Genomic DNA, 21,474 nt, shown 5'->3' with positions numbered 1-21,474 from the left:
AATAGACTAGCAGAGTGAAAAAGAAAACTGCCATGCCTGCCGTGACGGATAAAACTGAGTGATTGGGATTCAACATCGTCATATTGTTTTCTTTTTAAAGCCACAAATAGTAGAGAAAGACCCTGACACTTCTGGATGTTGTAAAGTAACCGAACGGTCCATGGTCCCCAGCTGGGTACAAAGTTGCCACTGGCTGGCGGGCCAGGCACGTTTCATGTGCTGGACAGCGGATTCGCATAGCCGTAACAGGAACTTCAGGAAGAGAGAGACAATGGCAAGGTCATGCAAGGGTTCAACTGCAGCATCGATGAAGTGTGAAGTGAAGCAGGGGAAACAAAAACCAGGCCATGAAGCTTGAAGGGTCTCAAAGGCAAAATGGAATATCAGATAAACATTTATCTTGGAAGCCAGTACTGGTAGCAAGCAAATCCGACCAGATAAGACACCTGAAGGCTGATCCTGCAACATAGGTTACATACCTTGAAAGCGGCCCTGTTCAACGCATTTCCACTCTTCGGCCGATTGAATTTAATCAGGACCACGCCATGATCGGCGTCGAGTTTGATGGAGACGGTGTCGAGTGTAGGAGGAGGATTGGAGTTCGAGTCTTGGGCGGCCATGTCTTGTCCTAGTGACCGAGTCTCGGATGTCGATGCCAGACAGGATGGCTTAGCCACTTTTTATGAAGGTTCTGCTGGTTCTGGCTTTGTCTCGAATAGCTGGTAGATGATGGAGATAGGTTCGTTCGGCTTATAAGCGTCGGATTTGGGAGGGTGTCTATCTTTGTCCGTGAGTTGATGTTAGTGCGTATATTATGCTTGAGATCCGGGGTTGCTTGTGTTTACAATTGACCTGTTTTTCACAGCCTAGCCTTGGATACCAGGTACATTTATCATATTTCTGTACTCCGTAATACTAAAGCAATCGGTGACCATTCCTCTTGGTGCCGTGGAGGTGGGAAACAACCACGTAAGGCTGAGATTTGAGGACCTCGGTCCGAATCGGCGGCCGACACAGCACCGAGTGATGGCAAAGCAAAGCAATTCCACACACAACCTCATTCATTGTCGAGCCACCGATTTATTGAGTCTGCGATGACGTGAGGTATCCTCATATCACGCAGGGAAAGTGGTGTTAGCAGAATATTCACCGTCTATAATAGCGACTGGGAGATTACCTAACCACATACAAGACCATGAGTCTTCACAGATGCAAACGTCGAAGACGGTAACACATGGCTTATCGGCGGCTCAAGTCCAGGGAATCATGGATTTCAATGAAACACGCAGTGTCACACTACTCGGGTCAACCAGGGGCAGTAACATTGTTGACTATCAAACGTCTGCATATACTGTCAGAGTCCCTTCCAAACAAGATTTCTAGACTGCTGTTTGCACACTGGCATTCATTGTCCGAGATGAGCTTCGTCACTTCCAGCCCGGCTACACCATATGACTGTACTTGTGTTGCACCTTCAATCATTATTTATCACTCGTCACTGTTGACTCATCGCTTCTCGCTCCCACCTGACCCGGTCTCAATATGAGTTGCAGCAACACCAGTCTCCTTAGGCCCTGCGCGGTGGTGGTCGACAATAGTACGAGTGACCAGATCGACCTCAAGGTCTCTCTGATAGATGGCCACTTCATCGGCATCACCGAAAATGGCAGCGACCTCCTCCAGCGGCAAACCATTGGTGTCCGGGAACCAGATCCACATGGCGATGGCTCCGATCGTGCCTGGAATGATAAAAGCAAGGTAGAATTTCCAGCCAATGTTTTCAAAGGCGGTGGGAGCACTTTGAAGCCAGATGATGTTCATGAACGAAATCATAGACACCCCCAGACAGACACCCTTGGCGCGAAGGTGAGTAGGAAAGACCTCACCAAGGTAGGAGAATTGAGTGCCGTCCAGACAAAGTGAATAAAAGATCTGGAAAACGAAAAACATGGCGACTGCGGCTTGAAGAGCCGAATGGTTGTCGGATGGCACGAAATTGGCCACAAGGGCCGCCTCGACGATCAGCGCTGCCATGCAGCCCAAAACTCCAAATGCCATGTACTTGTTTCGAGGGAACCGATCGACCAGCAGCATCGCCACGGCGTTGAGACCCGCAGCAAATGTGAGCCAGGCCGCCGGATAGAGAAGCTGTTTGACGGGCGAGAAGTTTAGCTGCTTGTAGAGCGAAGGTCCGTAGTTGTTGATCACCAGCACACCCGAGCACTGAATGATTGCTGTGGTGGCGAGTGCCAGGAAAGCTCGCTTTCGGTATGATGGTTTCCTCCAGACATGAGCCCAGCTGTTGCCCAGAGTTCGGTCTATCGCAATCTGCTGTTGAATCTGGTAGAATTCGGCCTTGGCAGCATCGTTGTCCGGATCGCCGGCGTTCGCATGTAGTTTAAAGAGAACCGCTTCCGCCTCGGCTTCTCTCCCTTGCATGACGAGCCATCGGGGCGACTCTGGAACGAACAAGAGTCCGATCAATAGACAGATAGGGAAGAAGCACTGTATGGCCACAGGCGGCCGCCAGCTGTTGGTGCTGCCTTGCCAGAAGTAGAACCCGAACCCAACCCAACCCTGAATGGTGTAGCCTGTTACCAGCATGAACCCATGAACATCCACCAAAGCACCCCGCATGTGGACCGGCACAATTTCGTTCATCAGGATTGGCACCGCTGCCAGAATCATGAACGCACTGGCACCGGCAACGAAGCGAAAAGCAATGAACATCCCAACATTGACACTTCCCGCCATTATAGCACCAGATATGACCGCGAGGAGCGCAGACTGGCTTCCCGTGTGAGCAGATTGAGGGAATTGAGAGCGGTCGGCGTAGATTCATCAACTTACCACAGCACATGCCCACCGCCTACCGTACTTGTCTGCCACTTTAGGGAGACATAATGTGCCAATCACACCACCAGCCTGGAAAAGGCCATTCATGGTGGACATGAGGTCGGTGGCATTGGATCGAGTGTCGAGGTCGAAGTATTTGATGAAGGACGGTTGGCCTGTACCAGTCAGAGCCAGTTCATTTAGACTTGTCAGAGATAGCCACCTAGAGTTGTGCCGATGATGGAGGCAGTATAACCATACGTCAGGGAGCCGAACCCAAGAACAACGAGCACAGCACAAGTATGCACATTCAGCTTTTGTCTCCGTAGAAGACCTTCCTCGGCATCATGACGACCCATGCTGCGATGGCTGTGTTAAAATATCTCAGAGACCTGGGCAAGCAATGCAGACAGTGAAGGCTCAGAAATGGCCAACAGCAGGATGGGGAGACTCGCGTCTTAAATACATTGTAGTTTGATCAATTCAGCGAAGGATGGCTGTTCAGTCATGGTCAGCCTCTCCAGGATATGGGGTCACCCTGACAGCGCCTAACCGACTCCGCAGAGGCTTGTTTCCTTACCCCGGACCCGGTGACATCCAATGTCTCGCATTACGGATCCGGGGTAGAGTGTGATATCTGAAGAAGGGGGCGTGTTATGCCCGAGGAATCGGTTGAGCCCTCGGCAAAAGTCGTCTTCCTAGCGTGGTTGACTCAGAATGGATCGAGTCAGAAAGACGTGGGGCTGCATAAAGACGCGCATCCATCAACAGCTCGCAAACGCCTCTCTCGACGGGCATAAAACTCATACGCCAAGCGGTGGACTCTGAAAGTAGCCCAGCATATATGCACCTTGTGGACCTGATTTCGATTAGCCCAAGTCGTCTTCTGCATGTTGATGTCGCATTAGGAACGCGAACGTGGCGACCTCTCTGCCAATAATGCTGCTGATAAGGGTGTTTTCGGCCTGCTTAGAACGAAATAGAACGTCCTTTGATGACTTCAAGGTATTTTTTCTTGACGGTTGCATTGCCGTATCTGTAGGACCCTTTACTCTCCATGTACTCGGCAACCTGCTTCCAAGGTACCTTATTCGCAAACTGGCCTATGGCCACGGCATCGGAACCGAACTCCAAAAGTGGGTTACCCGTGGTCGACTTGGAGCAATGAGCAACGCCCTCAAGAAGTAAATCAACCTACAAATGCAGTCAGTTAGCGCATCATTCGCCAAGGTGTTGGGAGAAGACTCACCTCTCGCGGGCCCCATTCCGGCTTCCTCAATCTCGCTTCCCTCGGCTTCGTCAAGGCTCTGTAACGACCACGCAGAGTCGATTCAGCCTCGTCGAAACCGCCAGACTCTTTGATCTGCTTGTATGACATTCCTTGTTCTTTGCACCGCACCAAGTACTCGTCTTTGGAGGTGTCTCTGATAGCATTTCTTGTCAGGAGTGGCCTCTTGCCAGTGGACGTTGCCGAGGAGCTGCGTACGGCTCTTCCCTGTGCTTCTGTGTCCCACAGGCCTAACGACCGGCATCTTTCTAGGTCAACATACGAGTGTGTTTCCTCCATCAGAGGCCCGGTTCGCAGATAGGGGTTATTGGTTGGGAAAAGAGGATTCATCGAGAGTTCTGGCGGTCCTGTCATGAGTATCGTCCCGTCAGGGGGAGGTGGGTATGATGACAACGCGGTGTTGATGCTGATTTGCTCGGGAGCGATACAGTCAGTCCCCAGCTCGAATAGATCGAAGTCACAACTGAGGGTGGGCGACAGAAAGTCGGCAGAGGACAGTTCTGGTGCTCCGGATATGCCTGCCGCGTTATGACCAACCGTCCAAGGTGATTGTCCAGTCCAGGAGGGCGTGGCAGGTGCCAGGAAGGTATTTGGCGAGGTCACGGTGTCGAAAAGGGCATCCCCATCGGGTCTAAACACATCAAATGCTGGGTTGTTGGCATCTTCTGGCATCACACCGTAGTTGAATACATCCTGGCATTGAGGGTCTGGCGTGATCCATGGGTTGACGTTGCTCGTGGCAAGGGAGGGAATACTTCCATTGTTAATTCCAAGATAAGAGACTGGCAATGGCGATGCTGGCAAATCCTGTTTCTGTACTGTAGGTGCCGGCAGCATTGTACGACTCCTCTCATAAGACTGGTACGGGGGTATGTCCTTCTGGGAGGGAACGGACAGCGCACCTGAAAATGATACTGGCTCAAAAGGCGCTGTGTTTCTGCCCCTCATATGATGTGGTAGACTTGAGCCATTGCCTCCACTTTCTGGAAAAGCGCATTCGGCATTGAGGGACTGATACCAAGCTGGCTGTCCAGTGTACTGTTCGGCAGACGAATCATGGTTCTGATACAGTGGTGGATGCATTGTAGGTGAGACGATCGTCGTTGGCTTTTGGGGGTCAGGATAGAAAGAATTGCCGTTGGACGTCGTATGCGATACCAAATAGCGCGCAGTAAGAGAGTGATAGGAGTACTCTGTGTCAGCTGCCACTGGGTAGTGTCGAGTTGCAGCAACAGTGAAGGTGTTCGGGGAAGCCGGTGCAAATCTGTGACATGAACCGCAATGACTCTGTTCGCAGCGCTGTGCATTTTCACCGTTGTCAGTTCCAGAATACTGGCAGTCATACTTTGTCCCTGACATATTTCCTGCGTCAGCCTCACAAGAAGATATTGCCCCTTAAAGGTGACCATATTGGGGCCATGAATGACTTGCACATCGAGGTCACGATTGCTTGAGCGCGCACCCTGCGTTTTCATTCCGAGTCATTGGCCGGTACAATCAGCTGTCCTGCCTGGTCACTCATAAACGAGTCTACTCTGTTCGCTTTTGCAAACAAAGGCATGCCGCGGCTTCTATAGCAAATGCGGAATTCCAAAGAGAAGGCCGGATGCGCCTGTTCTGAAAGTGCACACTGACCGGCACACCATACTTGAGGAGAGCTGACCAGCTTTTTTGGGCCGAGCTTTTGATGCATTGGTGCGTCATCATGTGAGAGCCTCTGCGGGACATCGAATAGAAGAAGCTGTGGCACCTTGCCCTGCAATAGCTGGGTCAATGAGCCGAGAAATTCATCGGAAAAAAAGAAATGATCGCATGAGTGGCCCTTCCGTTCGGACGAGCTCAAGGCACGCTTCAAACAATTTACCTGCGACTGACCAACTGTCTTCATCCCAGTCCCAAGTGCTTCCCGAAAGTCCAAAAATAGGGAGCAGCACATGATGGACACCGAAGCTGCTTGTTTGAACAAACGCTTGAACACCAAGACGGTCCCGAGGTGGCAGTGCTTCGAAGTACTCGTTCTAGCTGCCAAAACTGTAAGGACGGAAAACATAACAGGTAGCTCTGAGGGTGCTCAACCCGTTGTATCTCAGTGCTTCGAATTGAATCCGAAAGAGCAGCCGCAGAGATATCAATCCCTGTGAGCTACACAGGATAAGCGTGATCGGAGGGTGCACAGATGTAGGCCTTTCGTCCCAATGAGGCGCTGAGCCGACGACATGCCGCACGGAACGCCTGGCAAGAATGTTAGCAAACATCAGGTACATTGTGTGACTGTAACGCGATCGCTGGTTGCAATCTCATATCCATGCGACAATCTGGTATGCTTTTCTTTCCTACTGTCCCGGAGCGCTCTTTGGCTTCAATGCCTGAGCAAACAACCAACTGCGCGCTTGCAATGGTTAGGAAATGCTGCAGGGCCTGTATTGGACATGTAATTCAGGAAGTAAGTAGTCGGTCGCAGGGCAGGCTCTCACATCTTTTGATACTGAAGGGCCAGGACTGCGGAGCTCATAGGCTGGACTAATGCAGCGGGACGGAGACGGGTTGCCATTTGAGATTTCTTGGTCGAGATTCTGACAGGTTATCCAAACCCTCCAGTATGGTTCGACAGGGCCATAAAACGTGGCCAACGTGCGATGTGTCGCATTCGCGACAAGTTGCGCAACCAGAAAACCCGACGCTCTCTTTCAGCCTCCCCCTTATAACTGAGATCCAGCAAACGTCAACACAGCCAAGGGACATCATAGTGGCCCGTCAGTATTCCGGGTGGAGAGCAAAGGACACCGGCTGAGGTGTCATCGATTGTCACACGGAGGGGACAGCCCCAGCTCAGTTGAACAAGAGGTAACATGAATCGTTCGAGCGGTGGCAGAGCGTGATAGCATTGCCTTCTAACAATGCCAGAAACAGTACCTTAGCGAGGTACCGGGCAGCCTCGTCGAAGAGACTAGAAGCATTTGTAGTGAGTCTGGGGACACCAGTAGGAGGTCACCCCTAGTTGTCGAAGCAGCAATTCAGCTGCAGACAAGGTCGAGTAGGCAGTCGACGTTCGAGTCGCGTCCCTCTTTCAGTTGCAGCTAGAGCTGAAGCTCGACATAGTGTCCAAGTTCAACTACATAATACCTGTAGGTACCTACGGTACGGGTTCACGTTGTCGACTTTGGACTTCAGGTTCCGCCAAGGCATGTCGCCGCTAAACCCAAAATAGACCGGGATAATTTTTATCCGGAGGTCGAACTTCCGCTTCGAGCTCAATAATCAATATATACAAAAAGCATAACCACCGCAGCCACGGCTTGTCTGCTCGATCGTAACCAGTGCATGAGAGTCTTCTTCCTGGTGGGTGATCGTTCATTTCATGATTCATCCCACCCGCTCTATATGGTTGCCTGAGTACCTCGTCTACTACAAGAGCTATTGGTGATTTGAGCCAAAGTTGCCCCGTCAAAAGGCTACGAAATGCCCGAAGCCGACACCATGCTGGGTCTTTCAAAGCCTCTGCGGAAGCTCGTTGTCGACAAGTTTAGCACTGCCTGCAAACACAATAACGTGCAGTTCTCAGAAACCAGAGTGGCGCTACTTCGAAGTCAAGGGGCAGCCCCTGTAAGTGCCTTTGCTCTTGTTTTTCGCAATCCTCGCATTAGATTGACTTACACGCATCAAGTTTCAATTAAGATATTGTCCAGCGCTGGCCAAAAAGACCAAAGAGGATAAAGGCGACGCCAGCTCGAAGGAGTCCTCCAAATCAAGATTTGATCCCTTTGCTGATCCAGCCGAAGAATTGCTGGTTGCCAATATCCCTGGCGGCAACGCGTCTCATATACTGGTTTTGAACAAGTTTCCCGTTATTCCTAACCATTTCATCATTGCCACCAAGGCAAACAAACCACAGACCGCTCTCCTGGAAGAAGACGACATCGGGCTAACCTACGCCTGTCTACGGGCGTGGAAGGACCAGAATCAGGAACAGGCACCCTCGCGTCTGTTTGCCTTTTTCAACTCTGGAGAGCATAGCGGCGCAAGTCAACCGCATCGCCACCTTCAGTTTCTTCCTGTGGAGGATATGTCAAGTCCACAAGCTCCTGGCTGGGATTTGCTCCTGGACCGCATGACGAAGCCTGCGCATCCTACATTACCTCTCTTCCGAGACCCTTCGCTACCCTTTTTGCATTTCTCGACTCCGCTTGAGGGAACGCCATCCTCGGCAAGCTTGCACTCCAAGTACATGTTGCTGCTGAAGGCTGCACTGTCTGCTGCACTGCTTCCAGGAAAGTCTCTCGAACAAGATATCGAAGTTGAAAGAGACGGTCTGGCAGTGTTCAGTTACAACCTAGCAATGACCACTGAGAGAATGGCCATTTGCCCGAGAAGAAGAGAGTCCGTTGCCATCCCTGGGGCTGGACCTGCCAGCTCTGTCGCCCCAAATGGCACAATACTTGGTGGTACTTTGATGGTGAAATTTGAAGCGGAATGGGACATTCTCCAGCAAGATCACTCAATCTTGGACGGCATGCTTACCACTATTGGTTTTACGCCCATTTCATGGTAGACCCTTCAGTGGTTTCGACTTTCCGACGAGATAGGCCCAACTCTGCATCGACAGCCATCAGGTCAGAAGCCTGGATCACAGTTACCTGTAACGAGAGTGAGCACGATGTTCTGCAGCTGCAAGGTTGCACCCCCAGCGACAGATTTCCTGGACAGATGTGATGTTACAGACTCTGTGGCCACTCAGCCCAGCGCGGGAAATGGGCTTGGCCTGCTCACTCTACACCCGCTGAAGTTCACTCCCCCAGCAAATAAGCCGTTGTGGCGGGCTGAAAGATCCGACAATGCCAATGAGAGCGTTCCACGGTTCGCTCGAAAATGCTACGTATTGCTTTCAAAAGTACAGCTCAGTACAACTGAACGGTCTTTGGAGGTGTTATGACCCGAGCCTGGACGATGACCATAGTATTCTACGCCAAAGGACAAAACGTTCTGGTACATCAGAGGGGGTTGACGTCAGATAACTTTGGTGGTGGACAAGGTTTGCGTTAGCGACCTCGACATGCTGCCGCGCGACTCTCTACTGCTGAAAGTCCGCTTGACGAAAGCTTCGCGTTGTCAAATTTTGAATCGTTGCAGTAGCGCCAAGCACTGCACGCATATGCAGTCGTCACTGGGAGTTGGACTTGACGAACGAAACGAGTTAGTAAAGGCGCTGGTGTGTGTCTCGTCAAGGGCGATTACCCGAGGAGAGCACCATAAAAACTCCCAGCACGACCAGCATTGACCGGTTCGTAAATGCACAGCTGTCCAGGTCAAGACACATCAGGTGGATGCAAAGAGCATCGCAAGCGACCCAAACGCCGTGGGAGATGTCGACCAGAACCAATGGGCGGGCCCTTGTTGCTCGTACACTGTAGCACTCGTTGGCGAGAATCGTGAGTACCAGCGCATTGGGAAAGCAGCACTCCAACATCCCGCTTCCGCTAGGTTGGGCAGGGTCCTTAAGAGTAAATACGCTGCTTGTAATTGGCGGCAATCGCTACTAGCGAACCGTCGAGCTGGCTACAGGCATCTCCGGTATCGATGGCTGAAGCACTGCAGGGCAGTCAGACACGCAACGATGCCAGGCGGCCGGTTGAGGGAGGCCAGGGCAGCAATGGCGCCCGATTCAGTTCAAGGTTGAGAAGCGGGCGGAGATGGCAGAGTCCAGACTTCGAACTCTCGCTTAAAACGCAAGCCACAGCTCTCAATCCGGCATGGCCGCATTTCAAGAAGCCCAGAGAGGTTAGTGACGGGATACGAGACAGAAGAAACAGGAAGGTTGAGGGGCTTCCCTTTTTACAAGCACAGAAATGACCCGACGAGGCTGATGGCAGTGGCCGGGGAGTTTTACAGTACCATCCCAAGGGAACTCTGCAGGCGGGCAATCTCGACCGTGTCGCCCTGCCCCCGTTTCAATCCCTCTCGACCCCCTTCCGTCATGCCCATGTGGGTGTCGGGCGCGGCGCTCTCGCTACCTGGCCGCGTGTATCCTTTTAGTATGCGCCCAAAACGCCCAGCTCGTTACCGGTACCCAAAATGTCCCTTCCTTGGCCGTTTACGCAACAGTCCTTAGTAAAGCCCCTGTTGATGCCGCAGCTCACAAGCTTCAACCCTCCATCCCGGCCGTCGGGTCGGTCTAGGCCTTCTCCTGTAAACAAGGGAAAAGTCATGAGCAACGCCATAGTGGACCAGCACATACATCTCCGAGAACACCATTGAGTACCAAACGTTATGTACCAGTTGTTTCTGTCCATTGGCCCTATGCATGCACAGCGCGTTGGGTTATAGTGACCTAAGTTAAACTAGACTGGAGCAGAGAGGTCTTTAGCAATGCCTTTGGTTGGCACGATGTTCCTCCATCTAGACCTGAGGCTGCACGGACACCGCTGCATGGTCCTGAAATTTGATCACTTGGTCGCCCGCTGGCAAGGGTGCATGCCGGGAGAGAAACGGTGCAGGGGCAGAAGTTGAGCGGTCTGGGAGGGGTTCCTTGCTATATGGCAAATCCCGCCGCAGGATCGACCAGCACCAGACCGCTGCCAGAAGGGAGAAAAACCATCAGATGCATAGCCCAACCCTGTGGTACGGACCACCATGGGTCTGGCAAGCAGGGCTAGGAGACCCTAGCTGTATACAACTTGTGATACCAAGAAAAAGCAACAAGCTCACATGCTCGACTACCTCCAGACCGACAACAGACATGCTCCTGCACTAGGCTTTCTCAAATGAGCACAGGGGACCAGTATATTGGGGCATCTCATGTGAGAGGCAGTTGATTGTTTCCCAAGGCCTCGCAGAAAAACTGGGCTTGATGGCGATCGGTTGCACGCGCCATACTCGGGGACCCCAAATGCTGATTCCTCTGCAGCCTTACAATGAGGCTCAGGCCTGCTTACGGATATCCGAGGAGATGTAATTACCACTGTTACGATGAAGAAGGCTAGCCGGAGATCAAGGGTTAAATCAGTATGCAGCACAACACCTCAGACGATTGGAACGAAAAACTGGGTCGGTAACAATCTTGCTGCGATGGAAAAAAGGTTGCATGTGTGTTTGCGGTACAGTTCTGGGGAGGCCTGGGAGGGTTGGTGAGGGGTCGTTCGTACAGTAAGCACGCTTAGCCCTGCTAAAGACAAAAGTCTGGAATGGTCTAACTCAAAGGCGATAGGATAGGCGACTTATGACGGATGAGAGGCACAAGGGGAGTCGCTTGTGCAGGAATAGGCACTACGGGGCAATGAAACCCCCCATTGCTCACATGGTACCAGCAATCGAAAGAGGGCGTCAAGCTGCTGACTACTAGAGTCGATAAGTGACCAGGGGTCGTCCAGTTACGGCCGCGACCTGGTCCGCTACCAACAGGCAATGTCCTTTTGGCAGCAGAGTTTACGAGAATGAGGAGCTGCCAATAGGAGGAGCAGGAGCTGGGAGGAGACAACAACATGCTAACCCCTTTTCAAGTTATTCGGATCCCACGCCAGCAAGCCCCTACCAAACTACAACAACTTCTTGAAAGCTTTTTGGCAGCCACCGCAGCTTTCGAATGACTTGTGCTGTGATTGTTTTTCCTGTCGTGGACTCTCGGAACACCGGTCCCTTGTGCGAGTGCATGGACCTGATGGATACCCTTTCCACTGGGGCATGATGGGCCACTTGTCACGGTGAGTACCGAGGCGTGTCGCTGGAAATGTCAGACGGGCCGTGAATATCTAACCGAGAGGCACATGCCACCACGACGCAACCACTGGCAGGTCGCCAAAGTCAATGGCTAGTAGTGACTAAGTCAACTCATGCCATGTCATGTCAGCCTGCAGTGCTAATCAACTGAAGAGTGAAGGGGAACGGTTCTGCTTCATGTCTTGGGCACGGATAAATGAAGAAGAGCACATGCAATAATAAACGAGAGGGAAAGTAAGTGGTAGTGCAGTCCAGTCCTCAAATCTTACAGTCCCTCTGGAGCCGAGCCAGACAATTGAAATTCGGTGGTTTCTGCAACGTTCCTGGGTCTGCAGCGGTGAGCAGTAATCCTGGCGAAGTCTCCTTGAGCCCCAATTGACCTCATCATGTCGTCAAGCGATAGCGAAGGTAACATCATTGCCAGTGACGGGCTCAGTCACTACGACTGTGTGCATCATAAGATGATGACCGCTATCCCGGGCAAAGTATGGCTCGCAGGGCCCATAGCGAGTGACAGGCCACAGCCTCACTCTGGCCCACAAAGGCGGTCAAAAAATAGTGGCAGACTCCGCCCATACGTGGCTCAGGCGTTCAATGACCAATAGAATCAGACCAGACAGTGGCTTGTGCCTCCATCCTGGCCGCTCCGAAGCTCGGCTGCCAATGACAGCCGCTTGTTGGGTTGTCCACGTTTTTGGTACCCTGAATCCGGCGTTGGTCTGACCGCATCTGCACGATGGCGCCAATTGCATCGGCTTCGCCTACAGAGAAACGGTATTACCGCTAGGCACTGCTAGCGGCTGCTAGTGCGCCACTTGGCGGCGATTAGGCCCACGCCAACCGGCTTTGGATTTGCGCTAAGCCCGCCCGGAGATGGTCCAACTTGAACTTTCCCAAGAACCAAGCTGCAGCAAAAGAACCAATAAACCAAACCAAGCAAACGACGGGCTGAAGATCGCTCGAACAGGCAGTCGGAGCAATTCGTGCCAATTCTCATTCTGCGCACCACTCAAAGAGTGACCTGATCCCTGTCACATCCGAAGTCACTCTTCCCAAACCAGCATCTCCAGCCTGAGTGCCCCTCTGTCATCCACCCACTGCAGTGCACCACGGGTGTCAAACGAGATTCAACTGTCTGGGTGCTGCGACTGGGGACGATGCGATCACCCCCGGCTGCTGACAGCTATGCCAAGTGGTCGCCGATAGCTTTTGGGACTTCAGGTTCACCATGAGAACCATTGCTACCTACCTAACCGATGCTTCGTCATGCCGCTTGAAGTTTGCCGACGGCGGCTACTACTGTTACCTTGGGAAAGTGGTCAGAAAAGAGTCTCGATATGAATAGCACAATGGAATATTGGGAGTGCCAATAGGAAGATGGTGGACTATTGCTGCATAGCCAGGCAATGCATGCTGCAGATTGCAGGCCATCTACAGAGACAGTGGCTTTGGCATCTTATCCCCGCTGTGGAAAGAGTGTGTTCGTACTGCATATTGTTCTACGCCCCTACGAGCGATATTCGACCAGACACGAGTCACCTCGATCGACTCGTACGTTGGCAGCCCAGAGAACTTTTCCGGCATGTTCCTCTAGACAACTGCTGAACTATCATACCGCCCTTGCACCGCGGACTTGCTGTTGAGAGAACCGGAACTGTTGTGACTAACGCCGCAACTGGCGCCTTGACTGGCTTGTCTTTGTCCCTCAGGCTCAGACTCAGGCCTCCCCGAAAGCTAGTTTCACTAGCACATGCATTAGCTGTCACATCGACACTTTCTCCTACTGGGCGGGGTATTTGACGATACAGCCACCACCACTACACCCCGAAGAAACGCTACGTTGACCCGTCCCCCTGCTTCCCTGGCACCAGTGACCAGTTGCATCTCATACTGGAGCCCCTGCTCGTATCATTGCACAGACCCTGGTGAGCCAAAAAGTATAGGGCTGTGGTGGGCTCCTCCTTTGGCACTGAGCGACAGGGCAGGCTCCATTCGGTAAGATCCATCCGTCTGGCTTTGATCCAGACGAGTATATCTGATGATTTCGCCCCCTCAGTCATCCAGCCTGAGATCAACTTTCAGGTTCGGGACACCACTTGCACGTAAGCAAGTCTATCCAAACATCGACTACGGCATTGTGTCATCAAAGACCATCAACATCATCCGCTACCAAGAGCCTTCTGTTATAAGACTCCCAACGGCCTGCCGCCCGTCCCTTCGGCTTCCTCCCCCTTCCGCCGCCGGTACCGTTACCCCTTCCAGTATTGATCGACATATCTTCAGCAAGCCTCCCGGATATCTCTTTGTTTCCAATACGCCTCATCTTCCCCTTGTATGGCTCTAGGCCCTGAGCCTTCCCATTGACAAACTTGACGCGGTCGCAACAGACCTAGAACACGCACCTCGTCACAGCTGACCCGTTCCACGCAAGGCCAGGAAAGTTGTTGACACTGCGCATTTTCAGCCTGACCATCCACTCCCATTGTTGAAACAACAGCCGGAGCAGACATATTACTCGACATATTCAGCGTCGTCCTTGATTCCGTCTCAAGTCCTCGCATTGCTTCCATCTTATGCTTTGCCCTTGACTTGAGCCGTACACCCCACTGCTCACGATGCTTGCTTTTGAGCATTCGAATCGTCAACGATTTGCGGAATCGGTGTATGACAGCGAGAACGGCATCCGTTCGCAAGCGCCTTTTTCTCGTTCAACAATGGAGGCTTACAACGTGATCGACCCCCTACTCAACTTTCACCCTCTTCCATACCCATTCTTCGAGAACTCGACCCTGTTCCCTAGCGCACCAATGCAAACGACAAAGGACGACATGTTCCAGATTCGTGAATTACCCCCATCTCTGGTCTCATCAGACTCGATTCCATCAATCGCCAGTGCCTCATCCTCCACCATGGGGTCTCCTTACTCAGAGCCTTTGCACACCTTCTCTTCTCAGGATGGATACGACCATGGCTCATCATACGGGCTTGGGGCCATGCCATGCATTGTCCATCAAGAAAGCTTCCAGCAGGATTTGCTGGGAGAATCAATGGAGGCCGAGCTGTCTCTGGGGAGCGATCGAAACCTCGACGACAAGGTGTCGGTGGACAGCAGCTTTGTGGGTAAGTCTGCGCCTCTGTGTCTTCTTTGTCCAGCGCCTGCGTCAGCGACTATTATTGCACAATCCACTCCCAATCCCGATCTGGACGACTGCCTCCACTTGGGCGCTCCCGTCGTGCCAGTCAGAATGCGACGTGGACACCTTTAGCCGAGGGTTTGCCCATCCCTGCCCGTTCCGAACCCGGGTGACCCACTGTACCCAGTTATCACGTCCCCTCCGGCTCTCCGGGTCTGTCCTCCCACTGCCCACTGGCCCAGCACCCCTCTGCCACTATTGACCACAATAATATGCACCCTGCCACCAGGCCTGAAATCACCCACAACACCTTGCAAGCACGTTCAAGATATTTTTTTCCCTATCGCTTCTCCGTCAATGCATCCATTGAACCCCCTTCCCCCAACTGCAACCACATGGTGTCCATTGGACCCGGTGATACTCCAGGTCAAGCACCTGTCACTCCCTTTCAACCGCATTTCTTTGCCCGAAATAGCGATGATTTCGTCCCATCGGTTGCATCATCCTGTTCGTAACTACCAGGACGGCCACCTTGAACACAATTTCACTTCTCCTCTTCCTGCTTGCCTACCCCGTCTCGTCATCCACGTTGCTTTGTTGTTGGTCTCACTGACACCCTGGTCGCAGACCCTGCTTTGATCCAAACTTCGCGATCCTATGCGGATCCATTGTTCCGTCCGCAAGGACTCTATCCATCTGGCATGCAAGGGTTCTCCAACATATCGCCGTCAGGTTCCCCAGCTCCCTCGCCGCAGGCTTATGGATTTTATCGCACCAACCAGTTCGCCGACTCTTTCCCTGACAACAACAACTACTACCCACAACCCGGCTTCCTGAACCGAAGGCCGTCCCTTGTATCTTATGACTCCAACCTATCGCACTCCAGCCCCTCGTCCGAACCCGATGGCGAGGGTCGAGAGAAAGGACGTTGCCCACATCCTGACTGCGGCAAAGTTTTCAAGGATTTGAAAGCACATATGCTTACTCATCAGGCTGAACGGCCCGAGAAATGTCCCATCGTGACATGTGAGTACAACCAAAAGGGCTTCGCTCGAAAGTATGACAAGAACCGACATACCTTGACCCATTACAAGGGTACCATGGTATGCGGATTTTGTCCTGGGTCTGGCACTCCCGCCGAGAAGAGCTTCAACCGCGCCGACGTTTTCAAGCGACATTTGACTTCAGTGCACGGTGTCGAGCAGACAGCCCCGAACAGCCGGAAACGTAGTCCCACCTCCAGCACTCGAAAATTGGCCAGCTACTGCCCGGATGCCACCGGCAAATGCTCGACTTGTTCAGCCACCTTCAACAACGCGCAAGACTTTTATGAGCATCTTGATGACTGTGTCTTGCGCGTGGTGCAGCAGGAGGAACCTAGTGAAGCCATCAACGCACAGCATTTGGGTAATGTCGATGGTGACGCAGATGTGCAGGAGACTTTGGATCGCCACATGTTGAAAGCGGAGGATGTCTCGACCTCTTTTGAGGATGAGGAGGACGACGAGGATGATGAAGACGACGACGACAACGATGAGGAGGACGATGACCCATCATTCACCCGCCGTTCCGGTAAGGGTGCCATTAAATCCAACAAGCCTGCGGTTACATCCCGCCGCACAGTTCTCAACGGCGGTGTGTCCAAGTCCAGCAAGGCAAGCAAGAAAGGCATGACCTGGTCAAGAGGTGGTGTTGCTCTTCTCGGCAAGGGCCGCAAGAAGAGAAAGCATTATCCACCATCCTGGGGCATGCCTGCAGAGAAGATGCGGATGAAGAAGCGTGTGCTGTGTATTTATGACGGCCCCCGTCGGCTATGGAAGGACGACATGATGCTGCACAATGAATTCGAGGTTCGCATCCCACTACCCGACGGCAAGAGCTACGTCACCGATCTGGACGTGGAGACACTCAAGAGAGCCGAAGCTTTCCATAATGCTTCTCCAGAGGAAAAGGGTCCCTGGGTGTCGCGGGCCGAAGAGGCTGGGCAGTCGATTGACTTGAATGCGTTGATGGCTTGAATTTTTCTTCTCTCTTCATGATGCTATTGCTTTTGAGTCTGCCGTCGGCTTAGCGTGGTTTGCCTTTGGGAACAGGGCTGACTGATTTTGGATGTTTTGGGCTGGTGGTTACGTATGGCGAACAGCTCTTCTACCGTTGGGTCTGTATGGATTGATGGATCATGTCTTGGATCAAGCGGAAGGCGATGTCATGGAACGAGCTGGGCAATGTGAGATTGAATACCTTCCCAGTTCGGAATTCTTGATGGGAGGAAACGAAACTTGTGGAACCAGACCACCCCTTGGAAGAAAACAGACGGGCAGAGCCAGGACGAGAGGGAAAAGTGCCTAGGTTTTGGATATGGACTCTCAGAAAGGACTGCAAGCGATCGATACCCGACAGTGACTGGTCTCCTTGATGGAGGAAAAAGCTGTGCTTGTGTATGTATGATAGAACTCCACACACAGGGGGTACATGAAGCGCTGTGCGCTCGAATAATGAACATCTTAATGTGGACAATAGTTGTTGGTCACGGTTGACGGCTCACTCACTGTTTGTACCTGGACGGCGCGGCTTCTCAGACTAGATTCTAAACTACATTATTTATGGATGTCTGTTCGCCCTGTCTTGTGCTGGCTTGTACAGTTTGGCCGTTGGCCTTTTGGCACAAAGAGGATGGAGATCAAGGGGTACAGAAGGTGAGAGCGACTCCGGGGGATGGGGATGGGGGGTGCCGGTGGCGGTGGGATAGAACTGAGATCCAACAACGGTGCAGCATTGCGTCAACTGCAGCATATTCCGCTTTAGCACTACGGTGGTGGATACGGCACGTCAACGGCAGTAGTGACGATCGCAACCTGCGACTGATCGATCGCTTTTTGGAGGCACCGATTCACTCACTAAGCACAACTAACAACCACTCCGACTCTCTGCCCACTGACTTTGTTTACCACCACCACCAACCGCGACAATATTTCCTCTGCACCTGTCTCCCTTCTGTAGCATTCTCCCAGTCTTTACAGCATCCCACTCTCAGACTCACCGAAATCATCTGTCTGAACACAGCGTGGGACCTACTTGATCTCTCCTCTGGTACCAACTCCCCACAGAGAGCGGCTTCCTTGCCGCGCAGGCAAGGCCACTGTTTTCCAATATGGCAGACGAGGACCTTTCATCGGAACACCCCACCTACGGTGTGGAGGTACATGGTAAGCCTACTTCTTCGCGATATTGCGATCTAATGAATGTCGTACGGAGGAGCGCCTGCTAACTTCTTGCGTCGCATCTACAGAGACTCCTAATTTCGACCTGCCTTCCTACATTGCAAACTACAAGGGTATGCCACAAGGTTAATACTGTAAGGGTCACATATGCTCACCGTACATCTCATTTCAGGTCGGACTGTCTTCCGCAGACTTCACCTCATTGCCTCGTGTTCTATCCCGTTGCAAGAAGAAGCCGCTCGGATGGCGGTCGCGGAGGCCAAGAAGGGCAGCGATGTTCGAAATTACCACGAAGCAGTGGCACTGTTGAAGAAGGCATCTAGGGGCAAAAATGTGGACAATCTCGTGGATCCCGTCTGGGCTGCACAGCAGGAAAAGAGAAATGCGGCCGAAACCGCCCGTCTGGAGAACGAACTCAAGGGGTACAAGAACAACCTCATCAAAGAGAGTATACGTGTGAGTCTGCAAGCGCTCTACCCGAGGGTGCATTTGTACTGACAATCTGGCGCAGATGGGAAATGAAGACCTGGGCAACCACTACTACACCATCGGCGATCTTAACAACGCAGTCAAAGCATACTCACGCATGCGGGATTACTGTACCACAGCAGCGCACATTGCATCGACAGCATTTAGGATTGTGGCTGTGGCTATTGAACAGAAGAACTGGCTGGCCGTCCAGTCTCAAGTGCACAAGATCCGCAACCTGCAGATGAAACCGGAAGACATGGCCCGAAACCAGCCCAAAATCTACGCAGCCATGGGTCTGCAGCAGATGTCAGTCGGTGATTACCACAATGCTGCCATCAGCTTCCTCAACACGGAAGCCAGCTTGGGAGACAGCTACAGTGAGGTCATCACCAGCAACGATGTCGCCGTCTACGGCGGTCTTTGTGCTTTGGCTTCCATGACACGCTCGGAACTCCAGTCTCAGGTGTTGGACAATGCCAATTTCCGCAACTTTCTTGAGCTCGAACCTCACATCCGCCGCGCCATCAAGTCCTTCTGTGCAGGCAAATACAATCAATGCCTCGACATTCTCGAGTCCTACCGCCCCGACTATCTCTTGGACATCTATCTGCAACCCTTGCTCGCCGACATCTACAAGAAAATCCGCACCAAGAGCATGATCCAGTACTTCGAACCCTTCAGCAAAGTGACCTTGGCCAACATGGAAAAAATGTTTGGTAGTCCGATCAATCCGCAAGCATTTCAGGGTGTCGACAATGATGCAGGCTCAGCAGCAACGGCTGGCCCACAGAGTTTCCTGGACGAAATCATTGCCCTGATTGAGGAAGGAAAACTTGATGCGCGCATTGATCTCGAGCATGGCACTCTAGATGCTGTGCAACATGACCTCCGTGCTGAAGCCCAACGGGCTGCTCTTGACATGGTCAAGAGATTCGAACGCGAGGCTCATCAGAAGCTACTCAGACTGCAAGTCATCAATGCCGGTATCGAGGTCAAGCTTCCGCCTTCCAAGAAGAAACCGACCTGGGATGGGGACTCGGTGGACGGTGGTGGTGGTGCTTCGTTTGACGATGGTGCTAGAGACATCATCGCCAGTAATTCGCAGGGTTCAAGCCGTCGAGGCGGTGGTTAGTTTGGACTGGTCTGATTGCGGGCACAACAAACTAGTCGTCTCAGCTCGGCTTAGCGATTGGGCCGCCTGAAAGGTTCACTTCTTCGGGGCTAGACTAGGGAATACTTTCGGGGCAAACCTTGATGAATGATTGAATGCCGATAACGAACGACATTAAGGATGACGAATCATCAAAAGAATCAACGTCACACAGCATGGCGGGCTGGAAGGAAGCGTGTTTGATAACTTAGCATTGAGTGTACGGAGTACGGAGAACAAGGGCGAGAGCCAGAGCCCTGGCGAAAGAGAGCCAGAAGAGGGCAATGCGCAATTCGACTGCGAATGCTGGCGGCAACTAGCATAGCCTAATTAGACACCGAATGCCCATGTTCAAAAAAGGATCATGGCCATTACTTGAAACGATTCCAAACTGCGAGTAGATCTATTGTACTCAGCCTGCTTGCATCAGAAAAGAATATTTCGGATGAATCGGGCAAGTACTTATGCTCGATCTGTTATGTTCTTGACTGCGGCAGGCTGCGGTGGGGTCACAAGGCAAGGCTGCGCACCCCCTTTTTATTCTCCCTTCCTGTCTCCACGTCTGCTCTGGACTGGACTATTCGAACTGTTCAACACTAAGGTAATATATCCTTAGTAGTCTGCTTCGCACGAAATGATTCGGATTCGGGATAGGAGTAGCATGCCTGTCTGTTCTGGTCTTTGTGTCTGTTGTCTTGTGCTTGAATATAGATACTAGTAGAGACTCAGCCTTGTCTCCTGCGTGCACAGCCTTGTCGCATCTCGTCTCGCCAAGGCTAATTCGCTATATAGGTTCACTTCACTGTCTAGAAGTCGTCGCCCAATAGCAATTAGATACTAGTACTAGTAGACAGTGAATACTCCTGTCTGTCGCACCGCATACAGATATCTAAAGACAATAACAAAATCATCAACAAACCCAAAAACAGAAACAGAAGAGAAGTGACGCGACACTGTATCAACAACAGTCGATCATGATTCTTCTGTTCCCTATGCCAGTGCAGTCTCCTTTCCTCTTGCTCCCTCTTCTCTTCTTTGACGACCAGGACCAGCGCTTTTCTTTGATCGAAATAATCGTCGCAGTCGTTACAGTGGCTCGGCTCTCTGCGCTTCTTCTCCTCCCTAGGCTGGCTGGTTGACTTGCCCATCTATCCTCTCTTCCTCCCTTAAGACGACAACGACAACAGCGACACTGAACACACTGCGACAAGATTAAGTCACCGATCTATCTCTCTGGCTCCCTTGTGACAACGACAATAGCGACACTGGTTCTCTGTCCTAATCTGCTTTGCTCTGCTATAAGGACAACAGCACCCAATCTTTTGGTAAGTACCTACTCACCCACCTACCTGCTTCCCTACCCGATCTTGGAATATTGTTCAGCAGCCGATCTGACTTGACTCTCCACCGCCAGTTCTCGAGAGACACAATCCCTTCCTCCTCTGAACACTAAGTTGCGACGAGTGGTCTTCAAACCTTCCTCTTCTCTTCCTTTCTTCTCTTGGTCTTGTCTGTCTGTCGCCGCGCAGTACAGCACACTTGCTCGTAAGTAACTTACCTACTCTCCAGCCCTCCTTTGAAGAACCCCCATCATTGTACCAATTCGAGAAGAAGAAGCTAATATATTCCCTGGTGTTCATCAGCAGTCACCCAGAGATCGACAGG

General features: G+C 52.1%; 5 protein-coding genes across 6 annotated transcripts; 3 read left to right on the top strand and 2 right to left on the bottom strand.

The window, feature by feature from the left end:
* Window positions 1–1,506: 1,506 nt before the first annotated feature.
* HMPREF1120_07440 (MFS transporter, SP family, sugar:H+ symporter) lies at window positions 1,507–3,194 on the bottom strand (the record flags this gene model as incomplete). The annotated part of the gene is made up of 3 exons (XM_009161664.1): window positions 1,507–2,787; window positions 2,851–3,011; window positions 3,059–3,194. 3 exons carry the CDS (start codon window positions 3,192–3,194, stop codon window positions 1,507–1,509), a joined length of 1,578 nt encoding a protein of 525 aa, XP_009159912.1.
* A 610-nt stretch (window positions 3,195–3,804) lies between these two features.
* HMPREF1120_07439 (uncharacterized protein) lies at window positions 3,805–4,960 on the bottom strand (the record flags this gene model as incomplete). Its single annotated transcript, XM_009161663.1, has 2 exons — window positions 3,805–4,029; window positions 4,085–4,960. The coding sequence occupies 2 exons, from the start codon at window positions 4,958–4,960 to the stop codon at window positions 3,805–3,807; spliced, it is 1,101 nt and encodes a 366-aa protein (XP_009159911.1).
* A 2,444-nt stretch (window positions 4,961–7,404) lies between these two features.
* HMPREF1120_07438 (ATP adenylyltransferase) lies at window positions 7,405–12,191 on the top strand. The gene is made up of 3 exons (XM_009161662.1): window positions 7,405–7,726; window positions 7,788–11,263; window positions 11,325–12,191. Exons 1-2 carry the CDS (start codon window positions 7,583–7,585, stop codon window positions 8,670–8,672), a joined length of 1,029 nt encoding a protein of 342 aa, XP_009159910.1. The 5' UTR covers window positions 7,405–7,582; the 3' UTR covers window positions 8,673–11,263; window positions 11,325–12,191.
* A 633-nt stretch (window positions 12,192–12,824) lies between these two features.
* HMPREF1120_07437 lies at window positions 12,825–17,575 on the top strand. 2 transcript variants are annotated; one of them, XM_009161660.1, is made up of 3 exons: window positions 12,825–13,828; window positions 13,890–14,953; window positions 15,595–17,575. In XM_009161660.1, the coding sequence occupies exons 2-3, from the start codon at window positions 14,449–14,451 to the stop codon at window positions 16,983–16,985; spliced, it is 1,896 nt and encodes a 631-aa protein (XP_009159908.1). In that variant the 5' UTR covers window positions 12,825–13,828; window positions 13,890–14,448; the 3' UTR covers window positions 16,986–17,575. The 2 variants fall into 2 exon arrangements, with proteins under 2 accessions (XP_009159908.1, XP_009159909.1); XM_009161661.1 differs by having other exon boundaries at window positions 13,890–15,474.
* Window positions 17,576–17,838: 263 nt separating this feature from the next.
* HMPREF1120_07436 (26S proteasome regulatory subunit N7) lies at window positions 17,839–20,203 on the top strand. The gene is made up of 4 exons (XM_009161659.1): window positions 17,839–18,173; window positions 18,257–18,301; window positions 18,361–18,644; window positions 18,700–20,203. The coding sequence occupies exons 1-4, from the start codon at window positions 18,119–18,121 to the stop codon at window positions 19,789–19,791; spliced, it is 1,476 nt and encodes a 491-aa protein (XP_009159907.1). The 5' UTR covers window positions 17,839–18,118; the 3' UTR covers window positions 19,792–20,203.
* The last annotated feature ends 1,271 nt before the right edge of the window (window positions 20,204–21,474 follow it).

The sequence above is a fragment of the Exophiala dermatitidis genome (assembly GCF_000230625.1).
Source record: "Exophiala dermatitidis NIH/UT8656 unplaced genomic scaffold supercont1.6, whole genome shotgun sequence".
NCBI lineage: Eukaryota > Fungi > Ascomycota > Eurotiomycetes > Chaetothyriales > Herpotrichiellaceae > Exophiala > Exophiala dermatitidis.
This window is presented reverse-complemented; position numbering and strand designations above follow the sequence as displayed.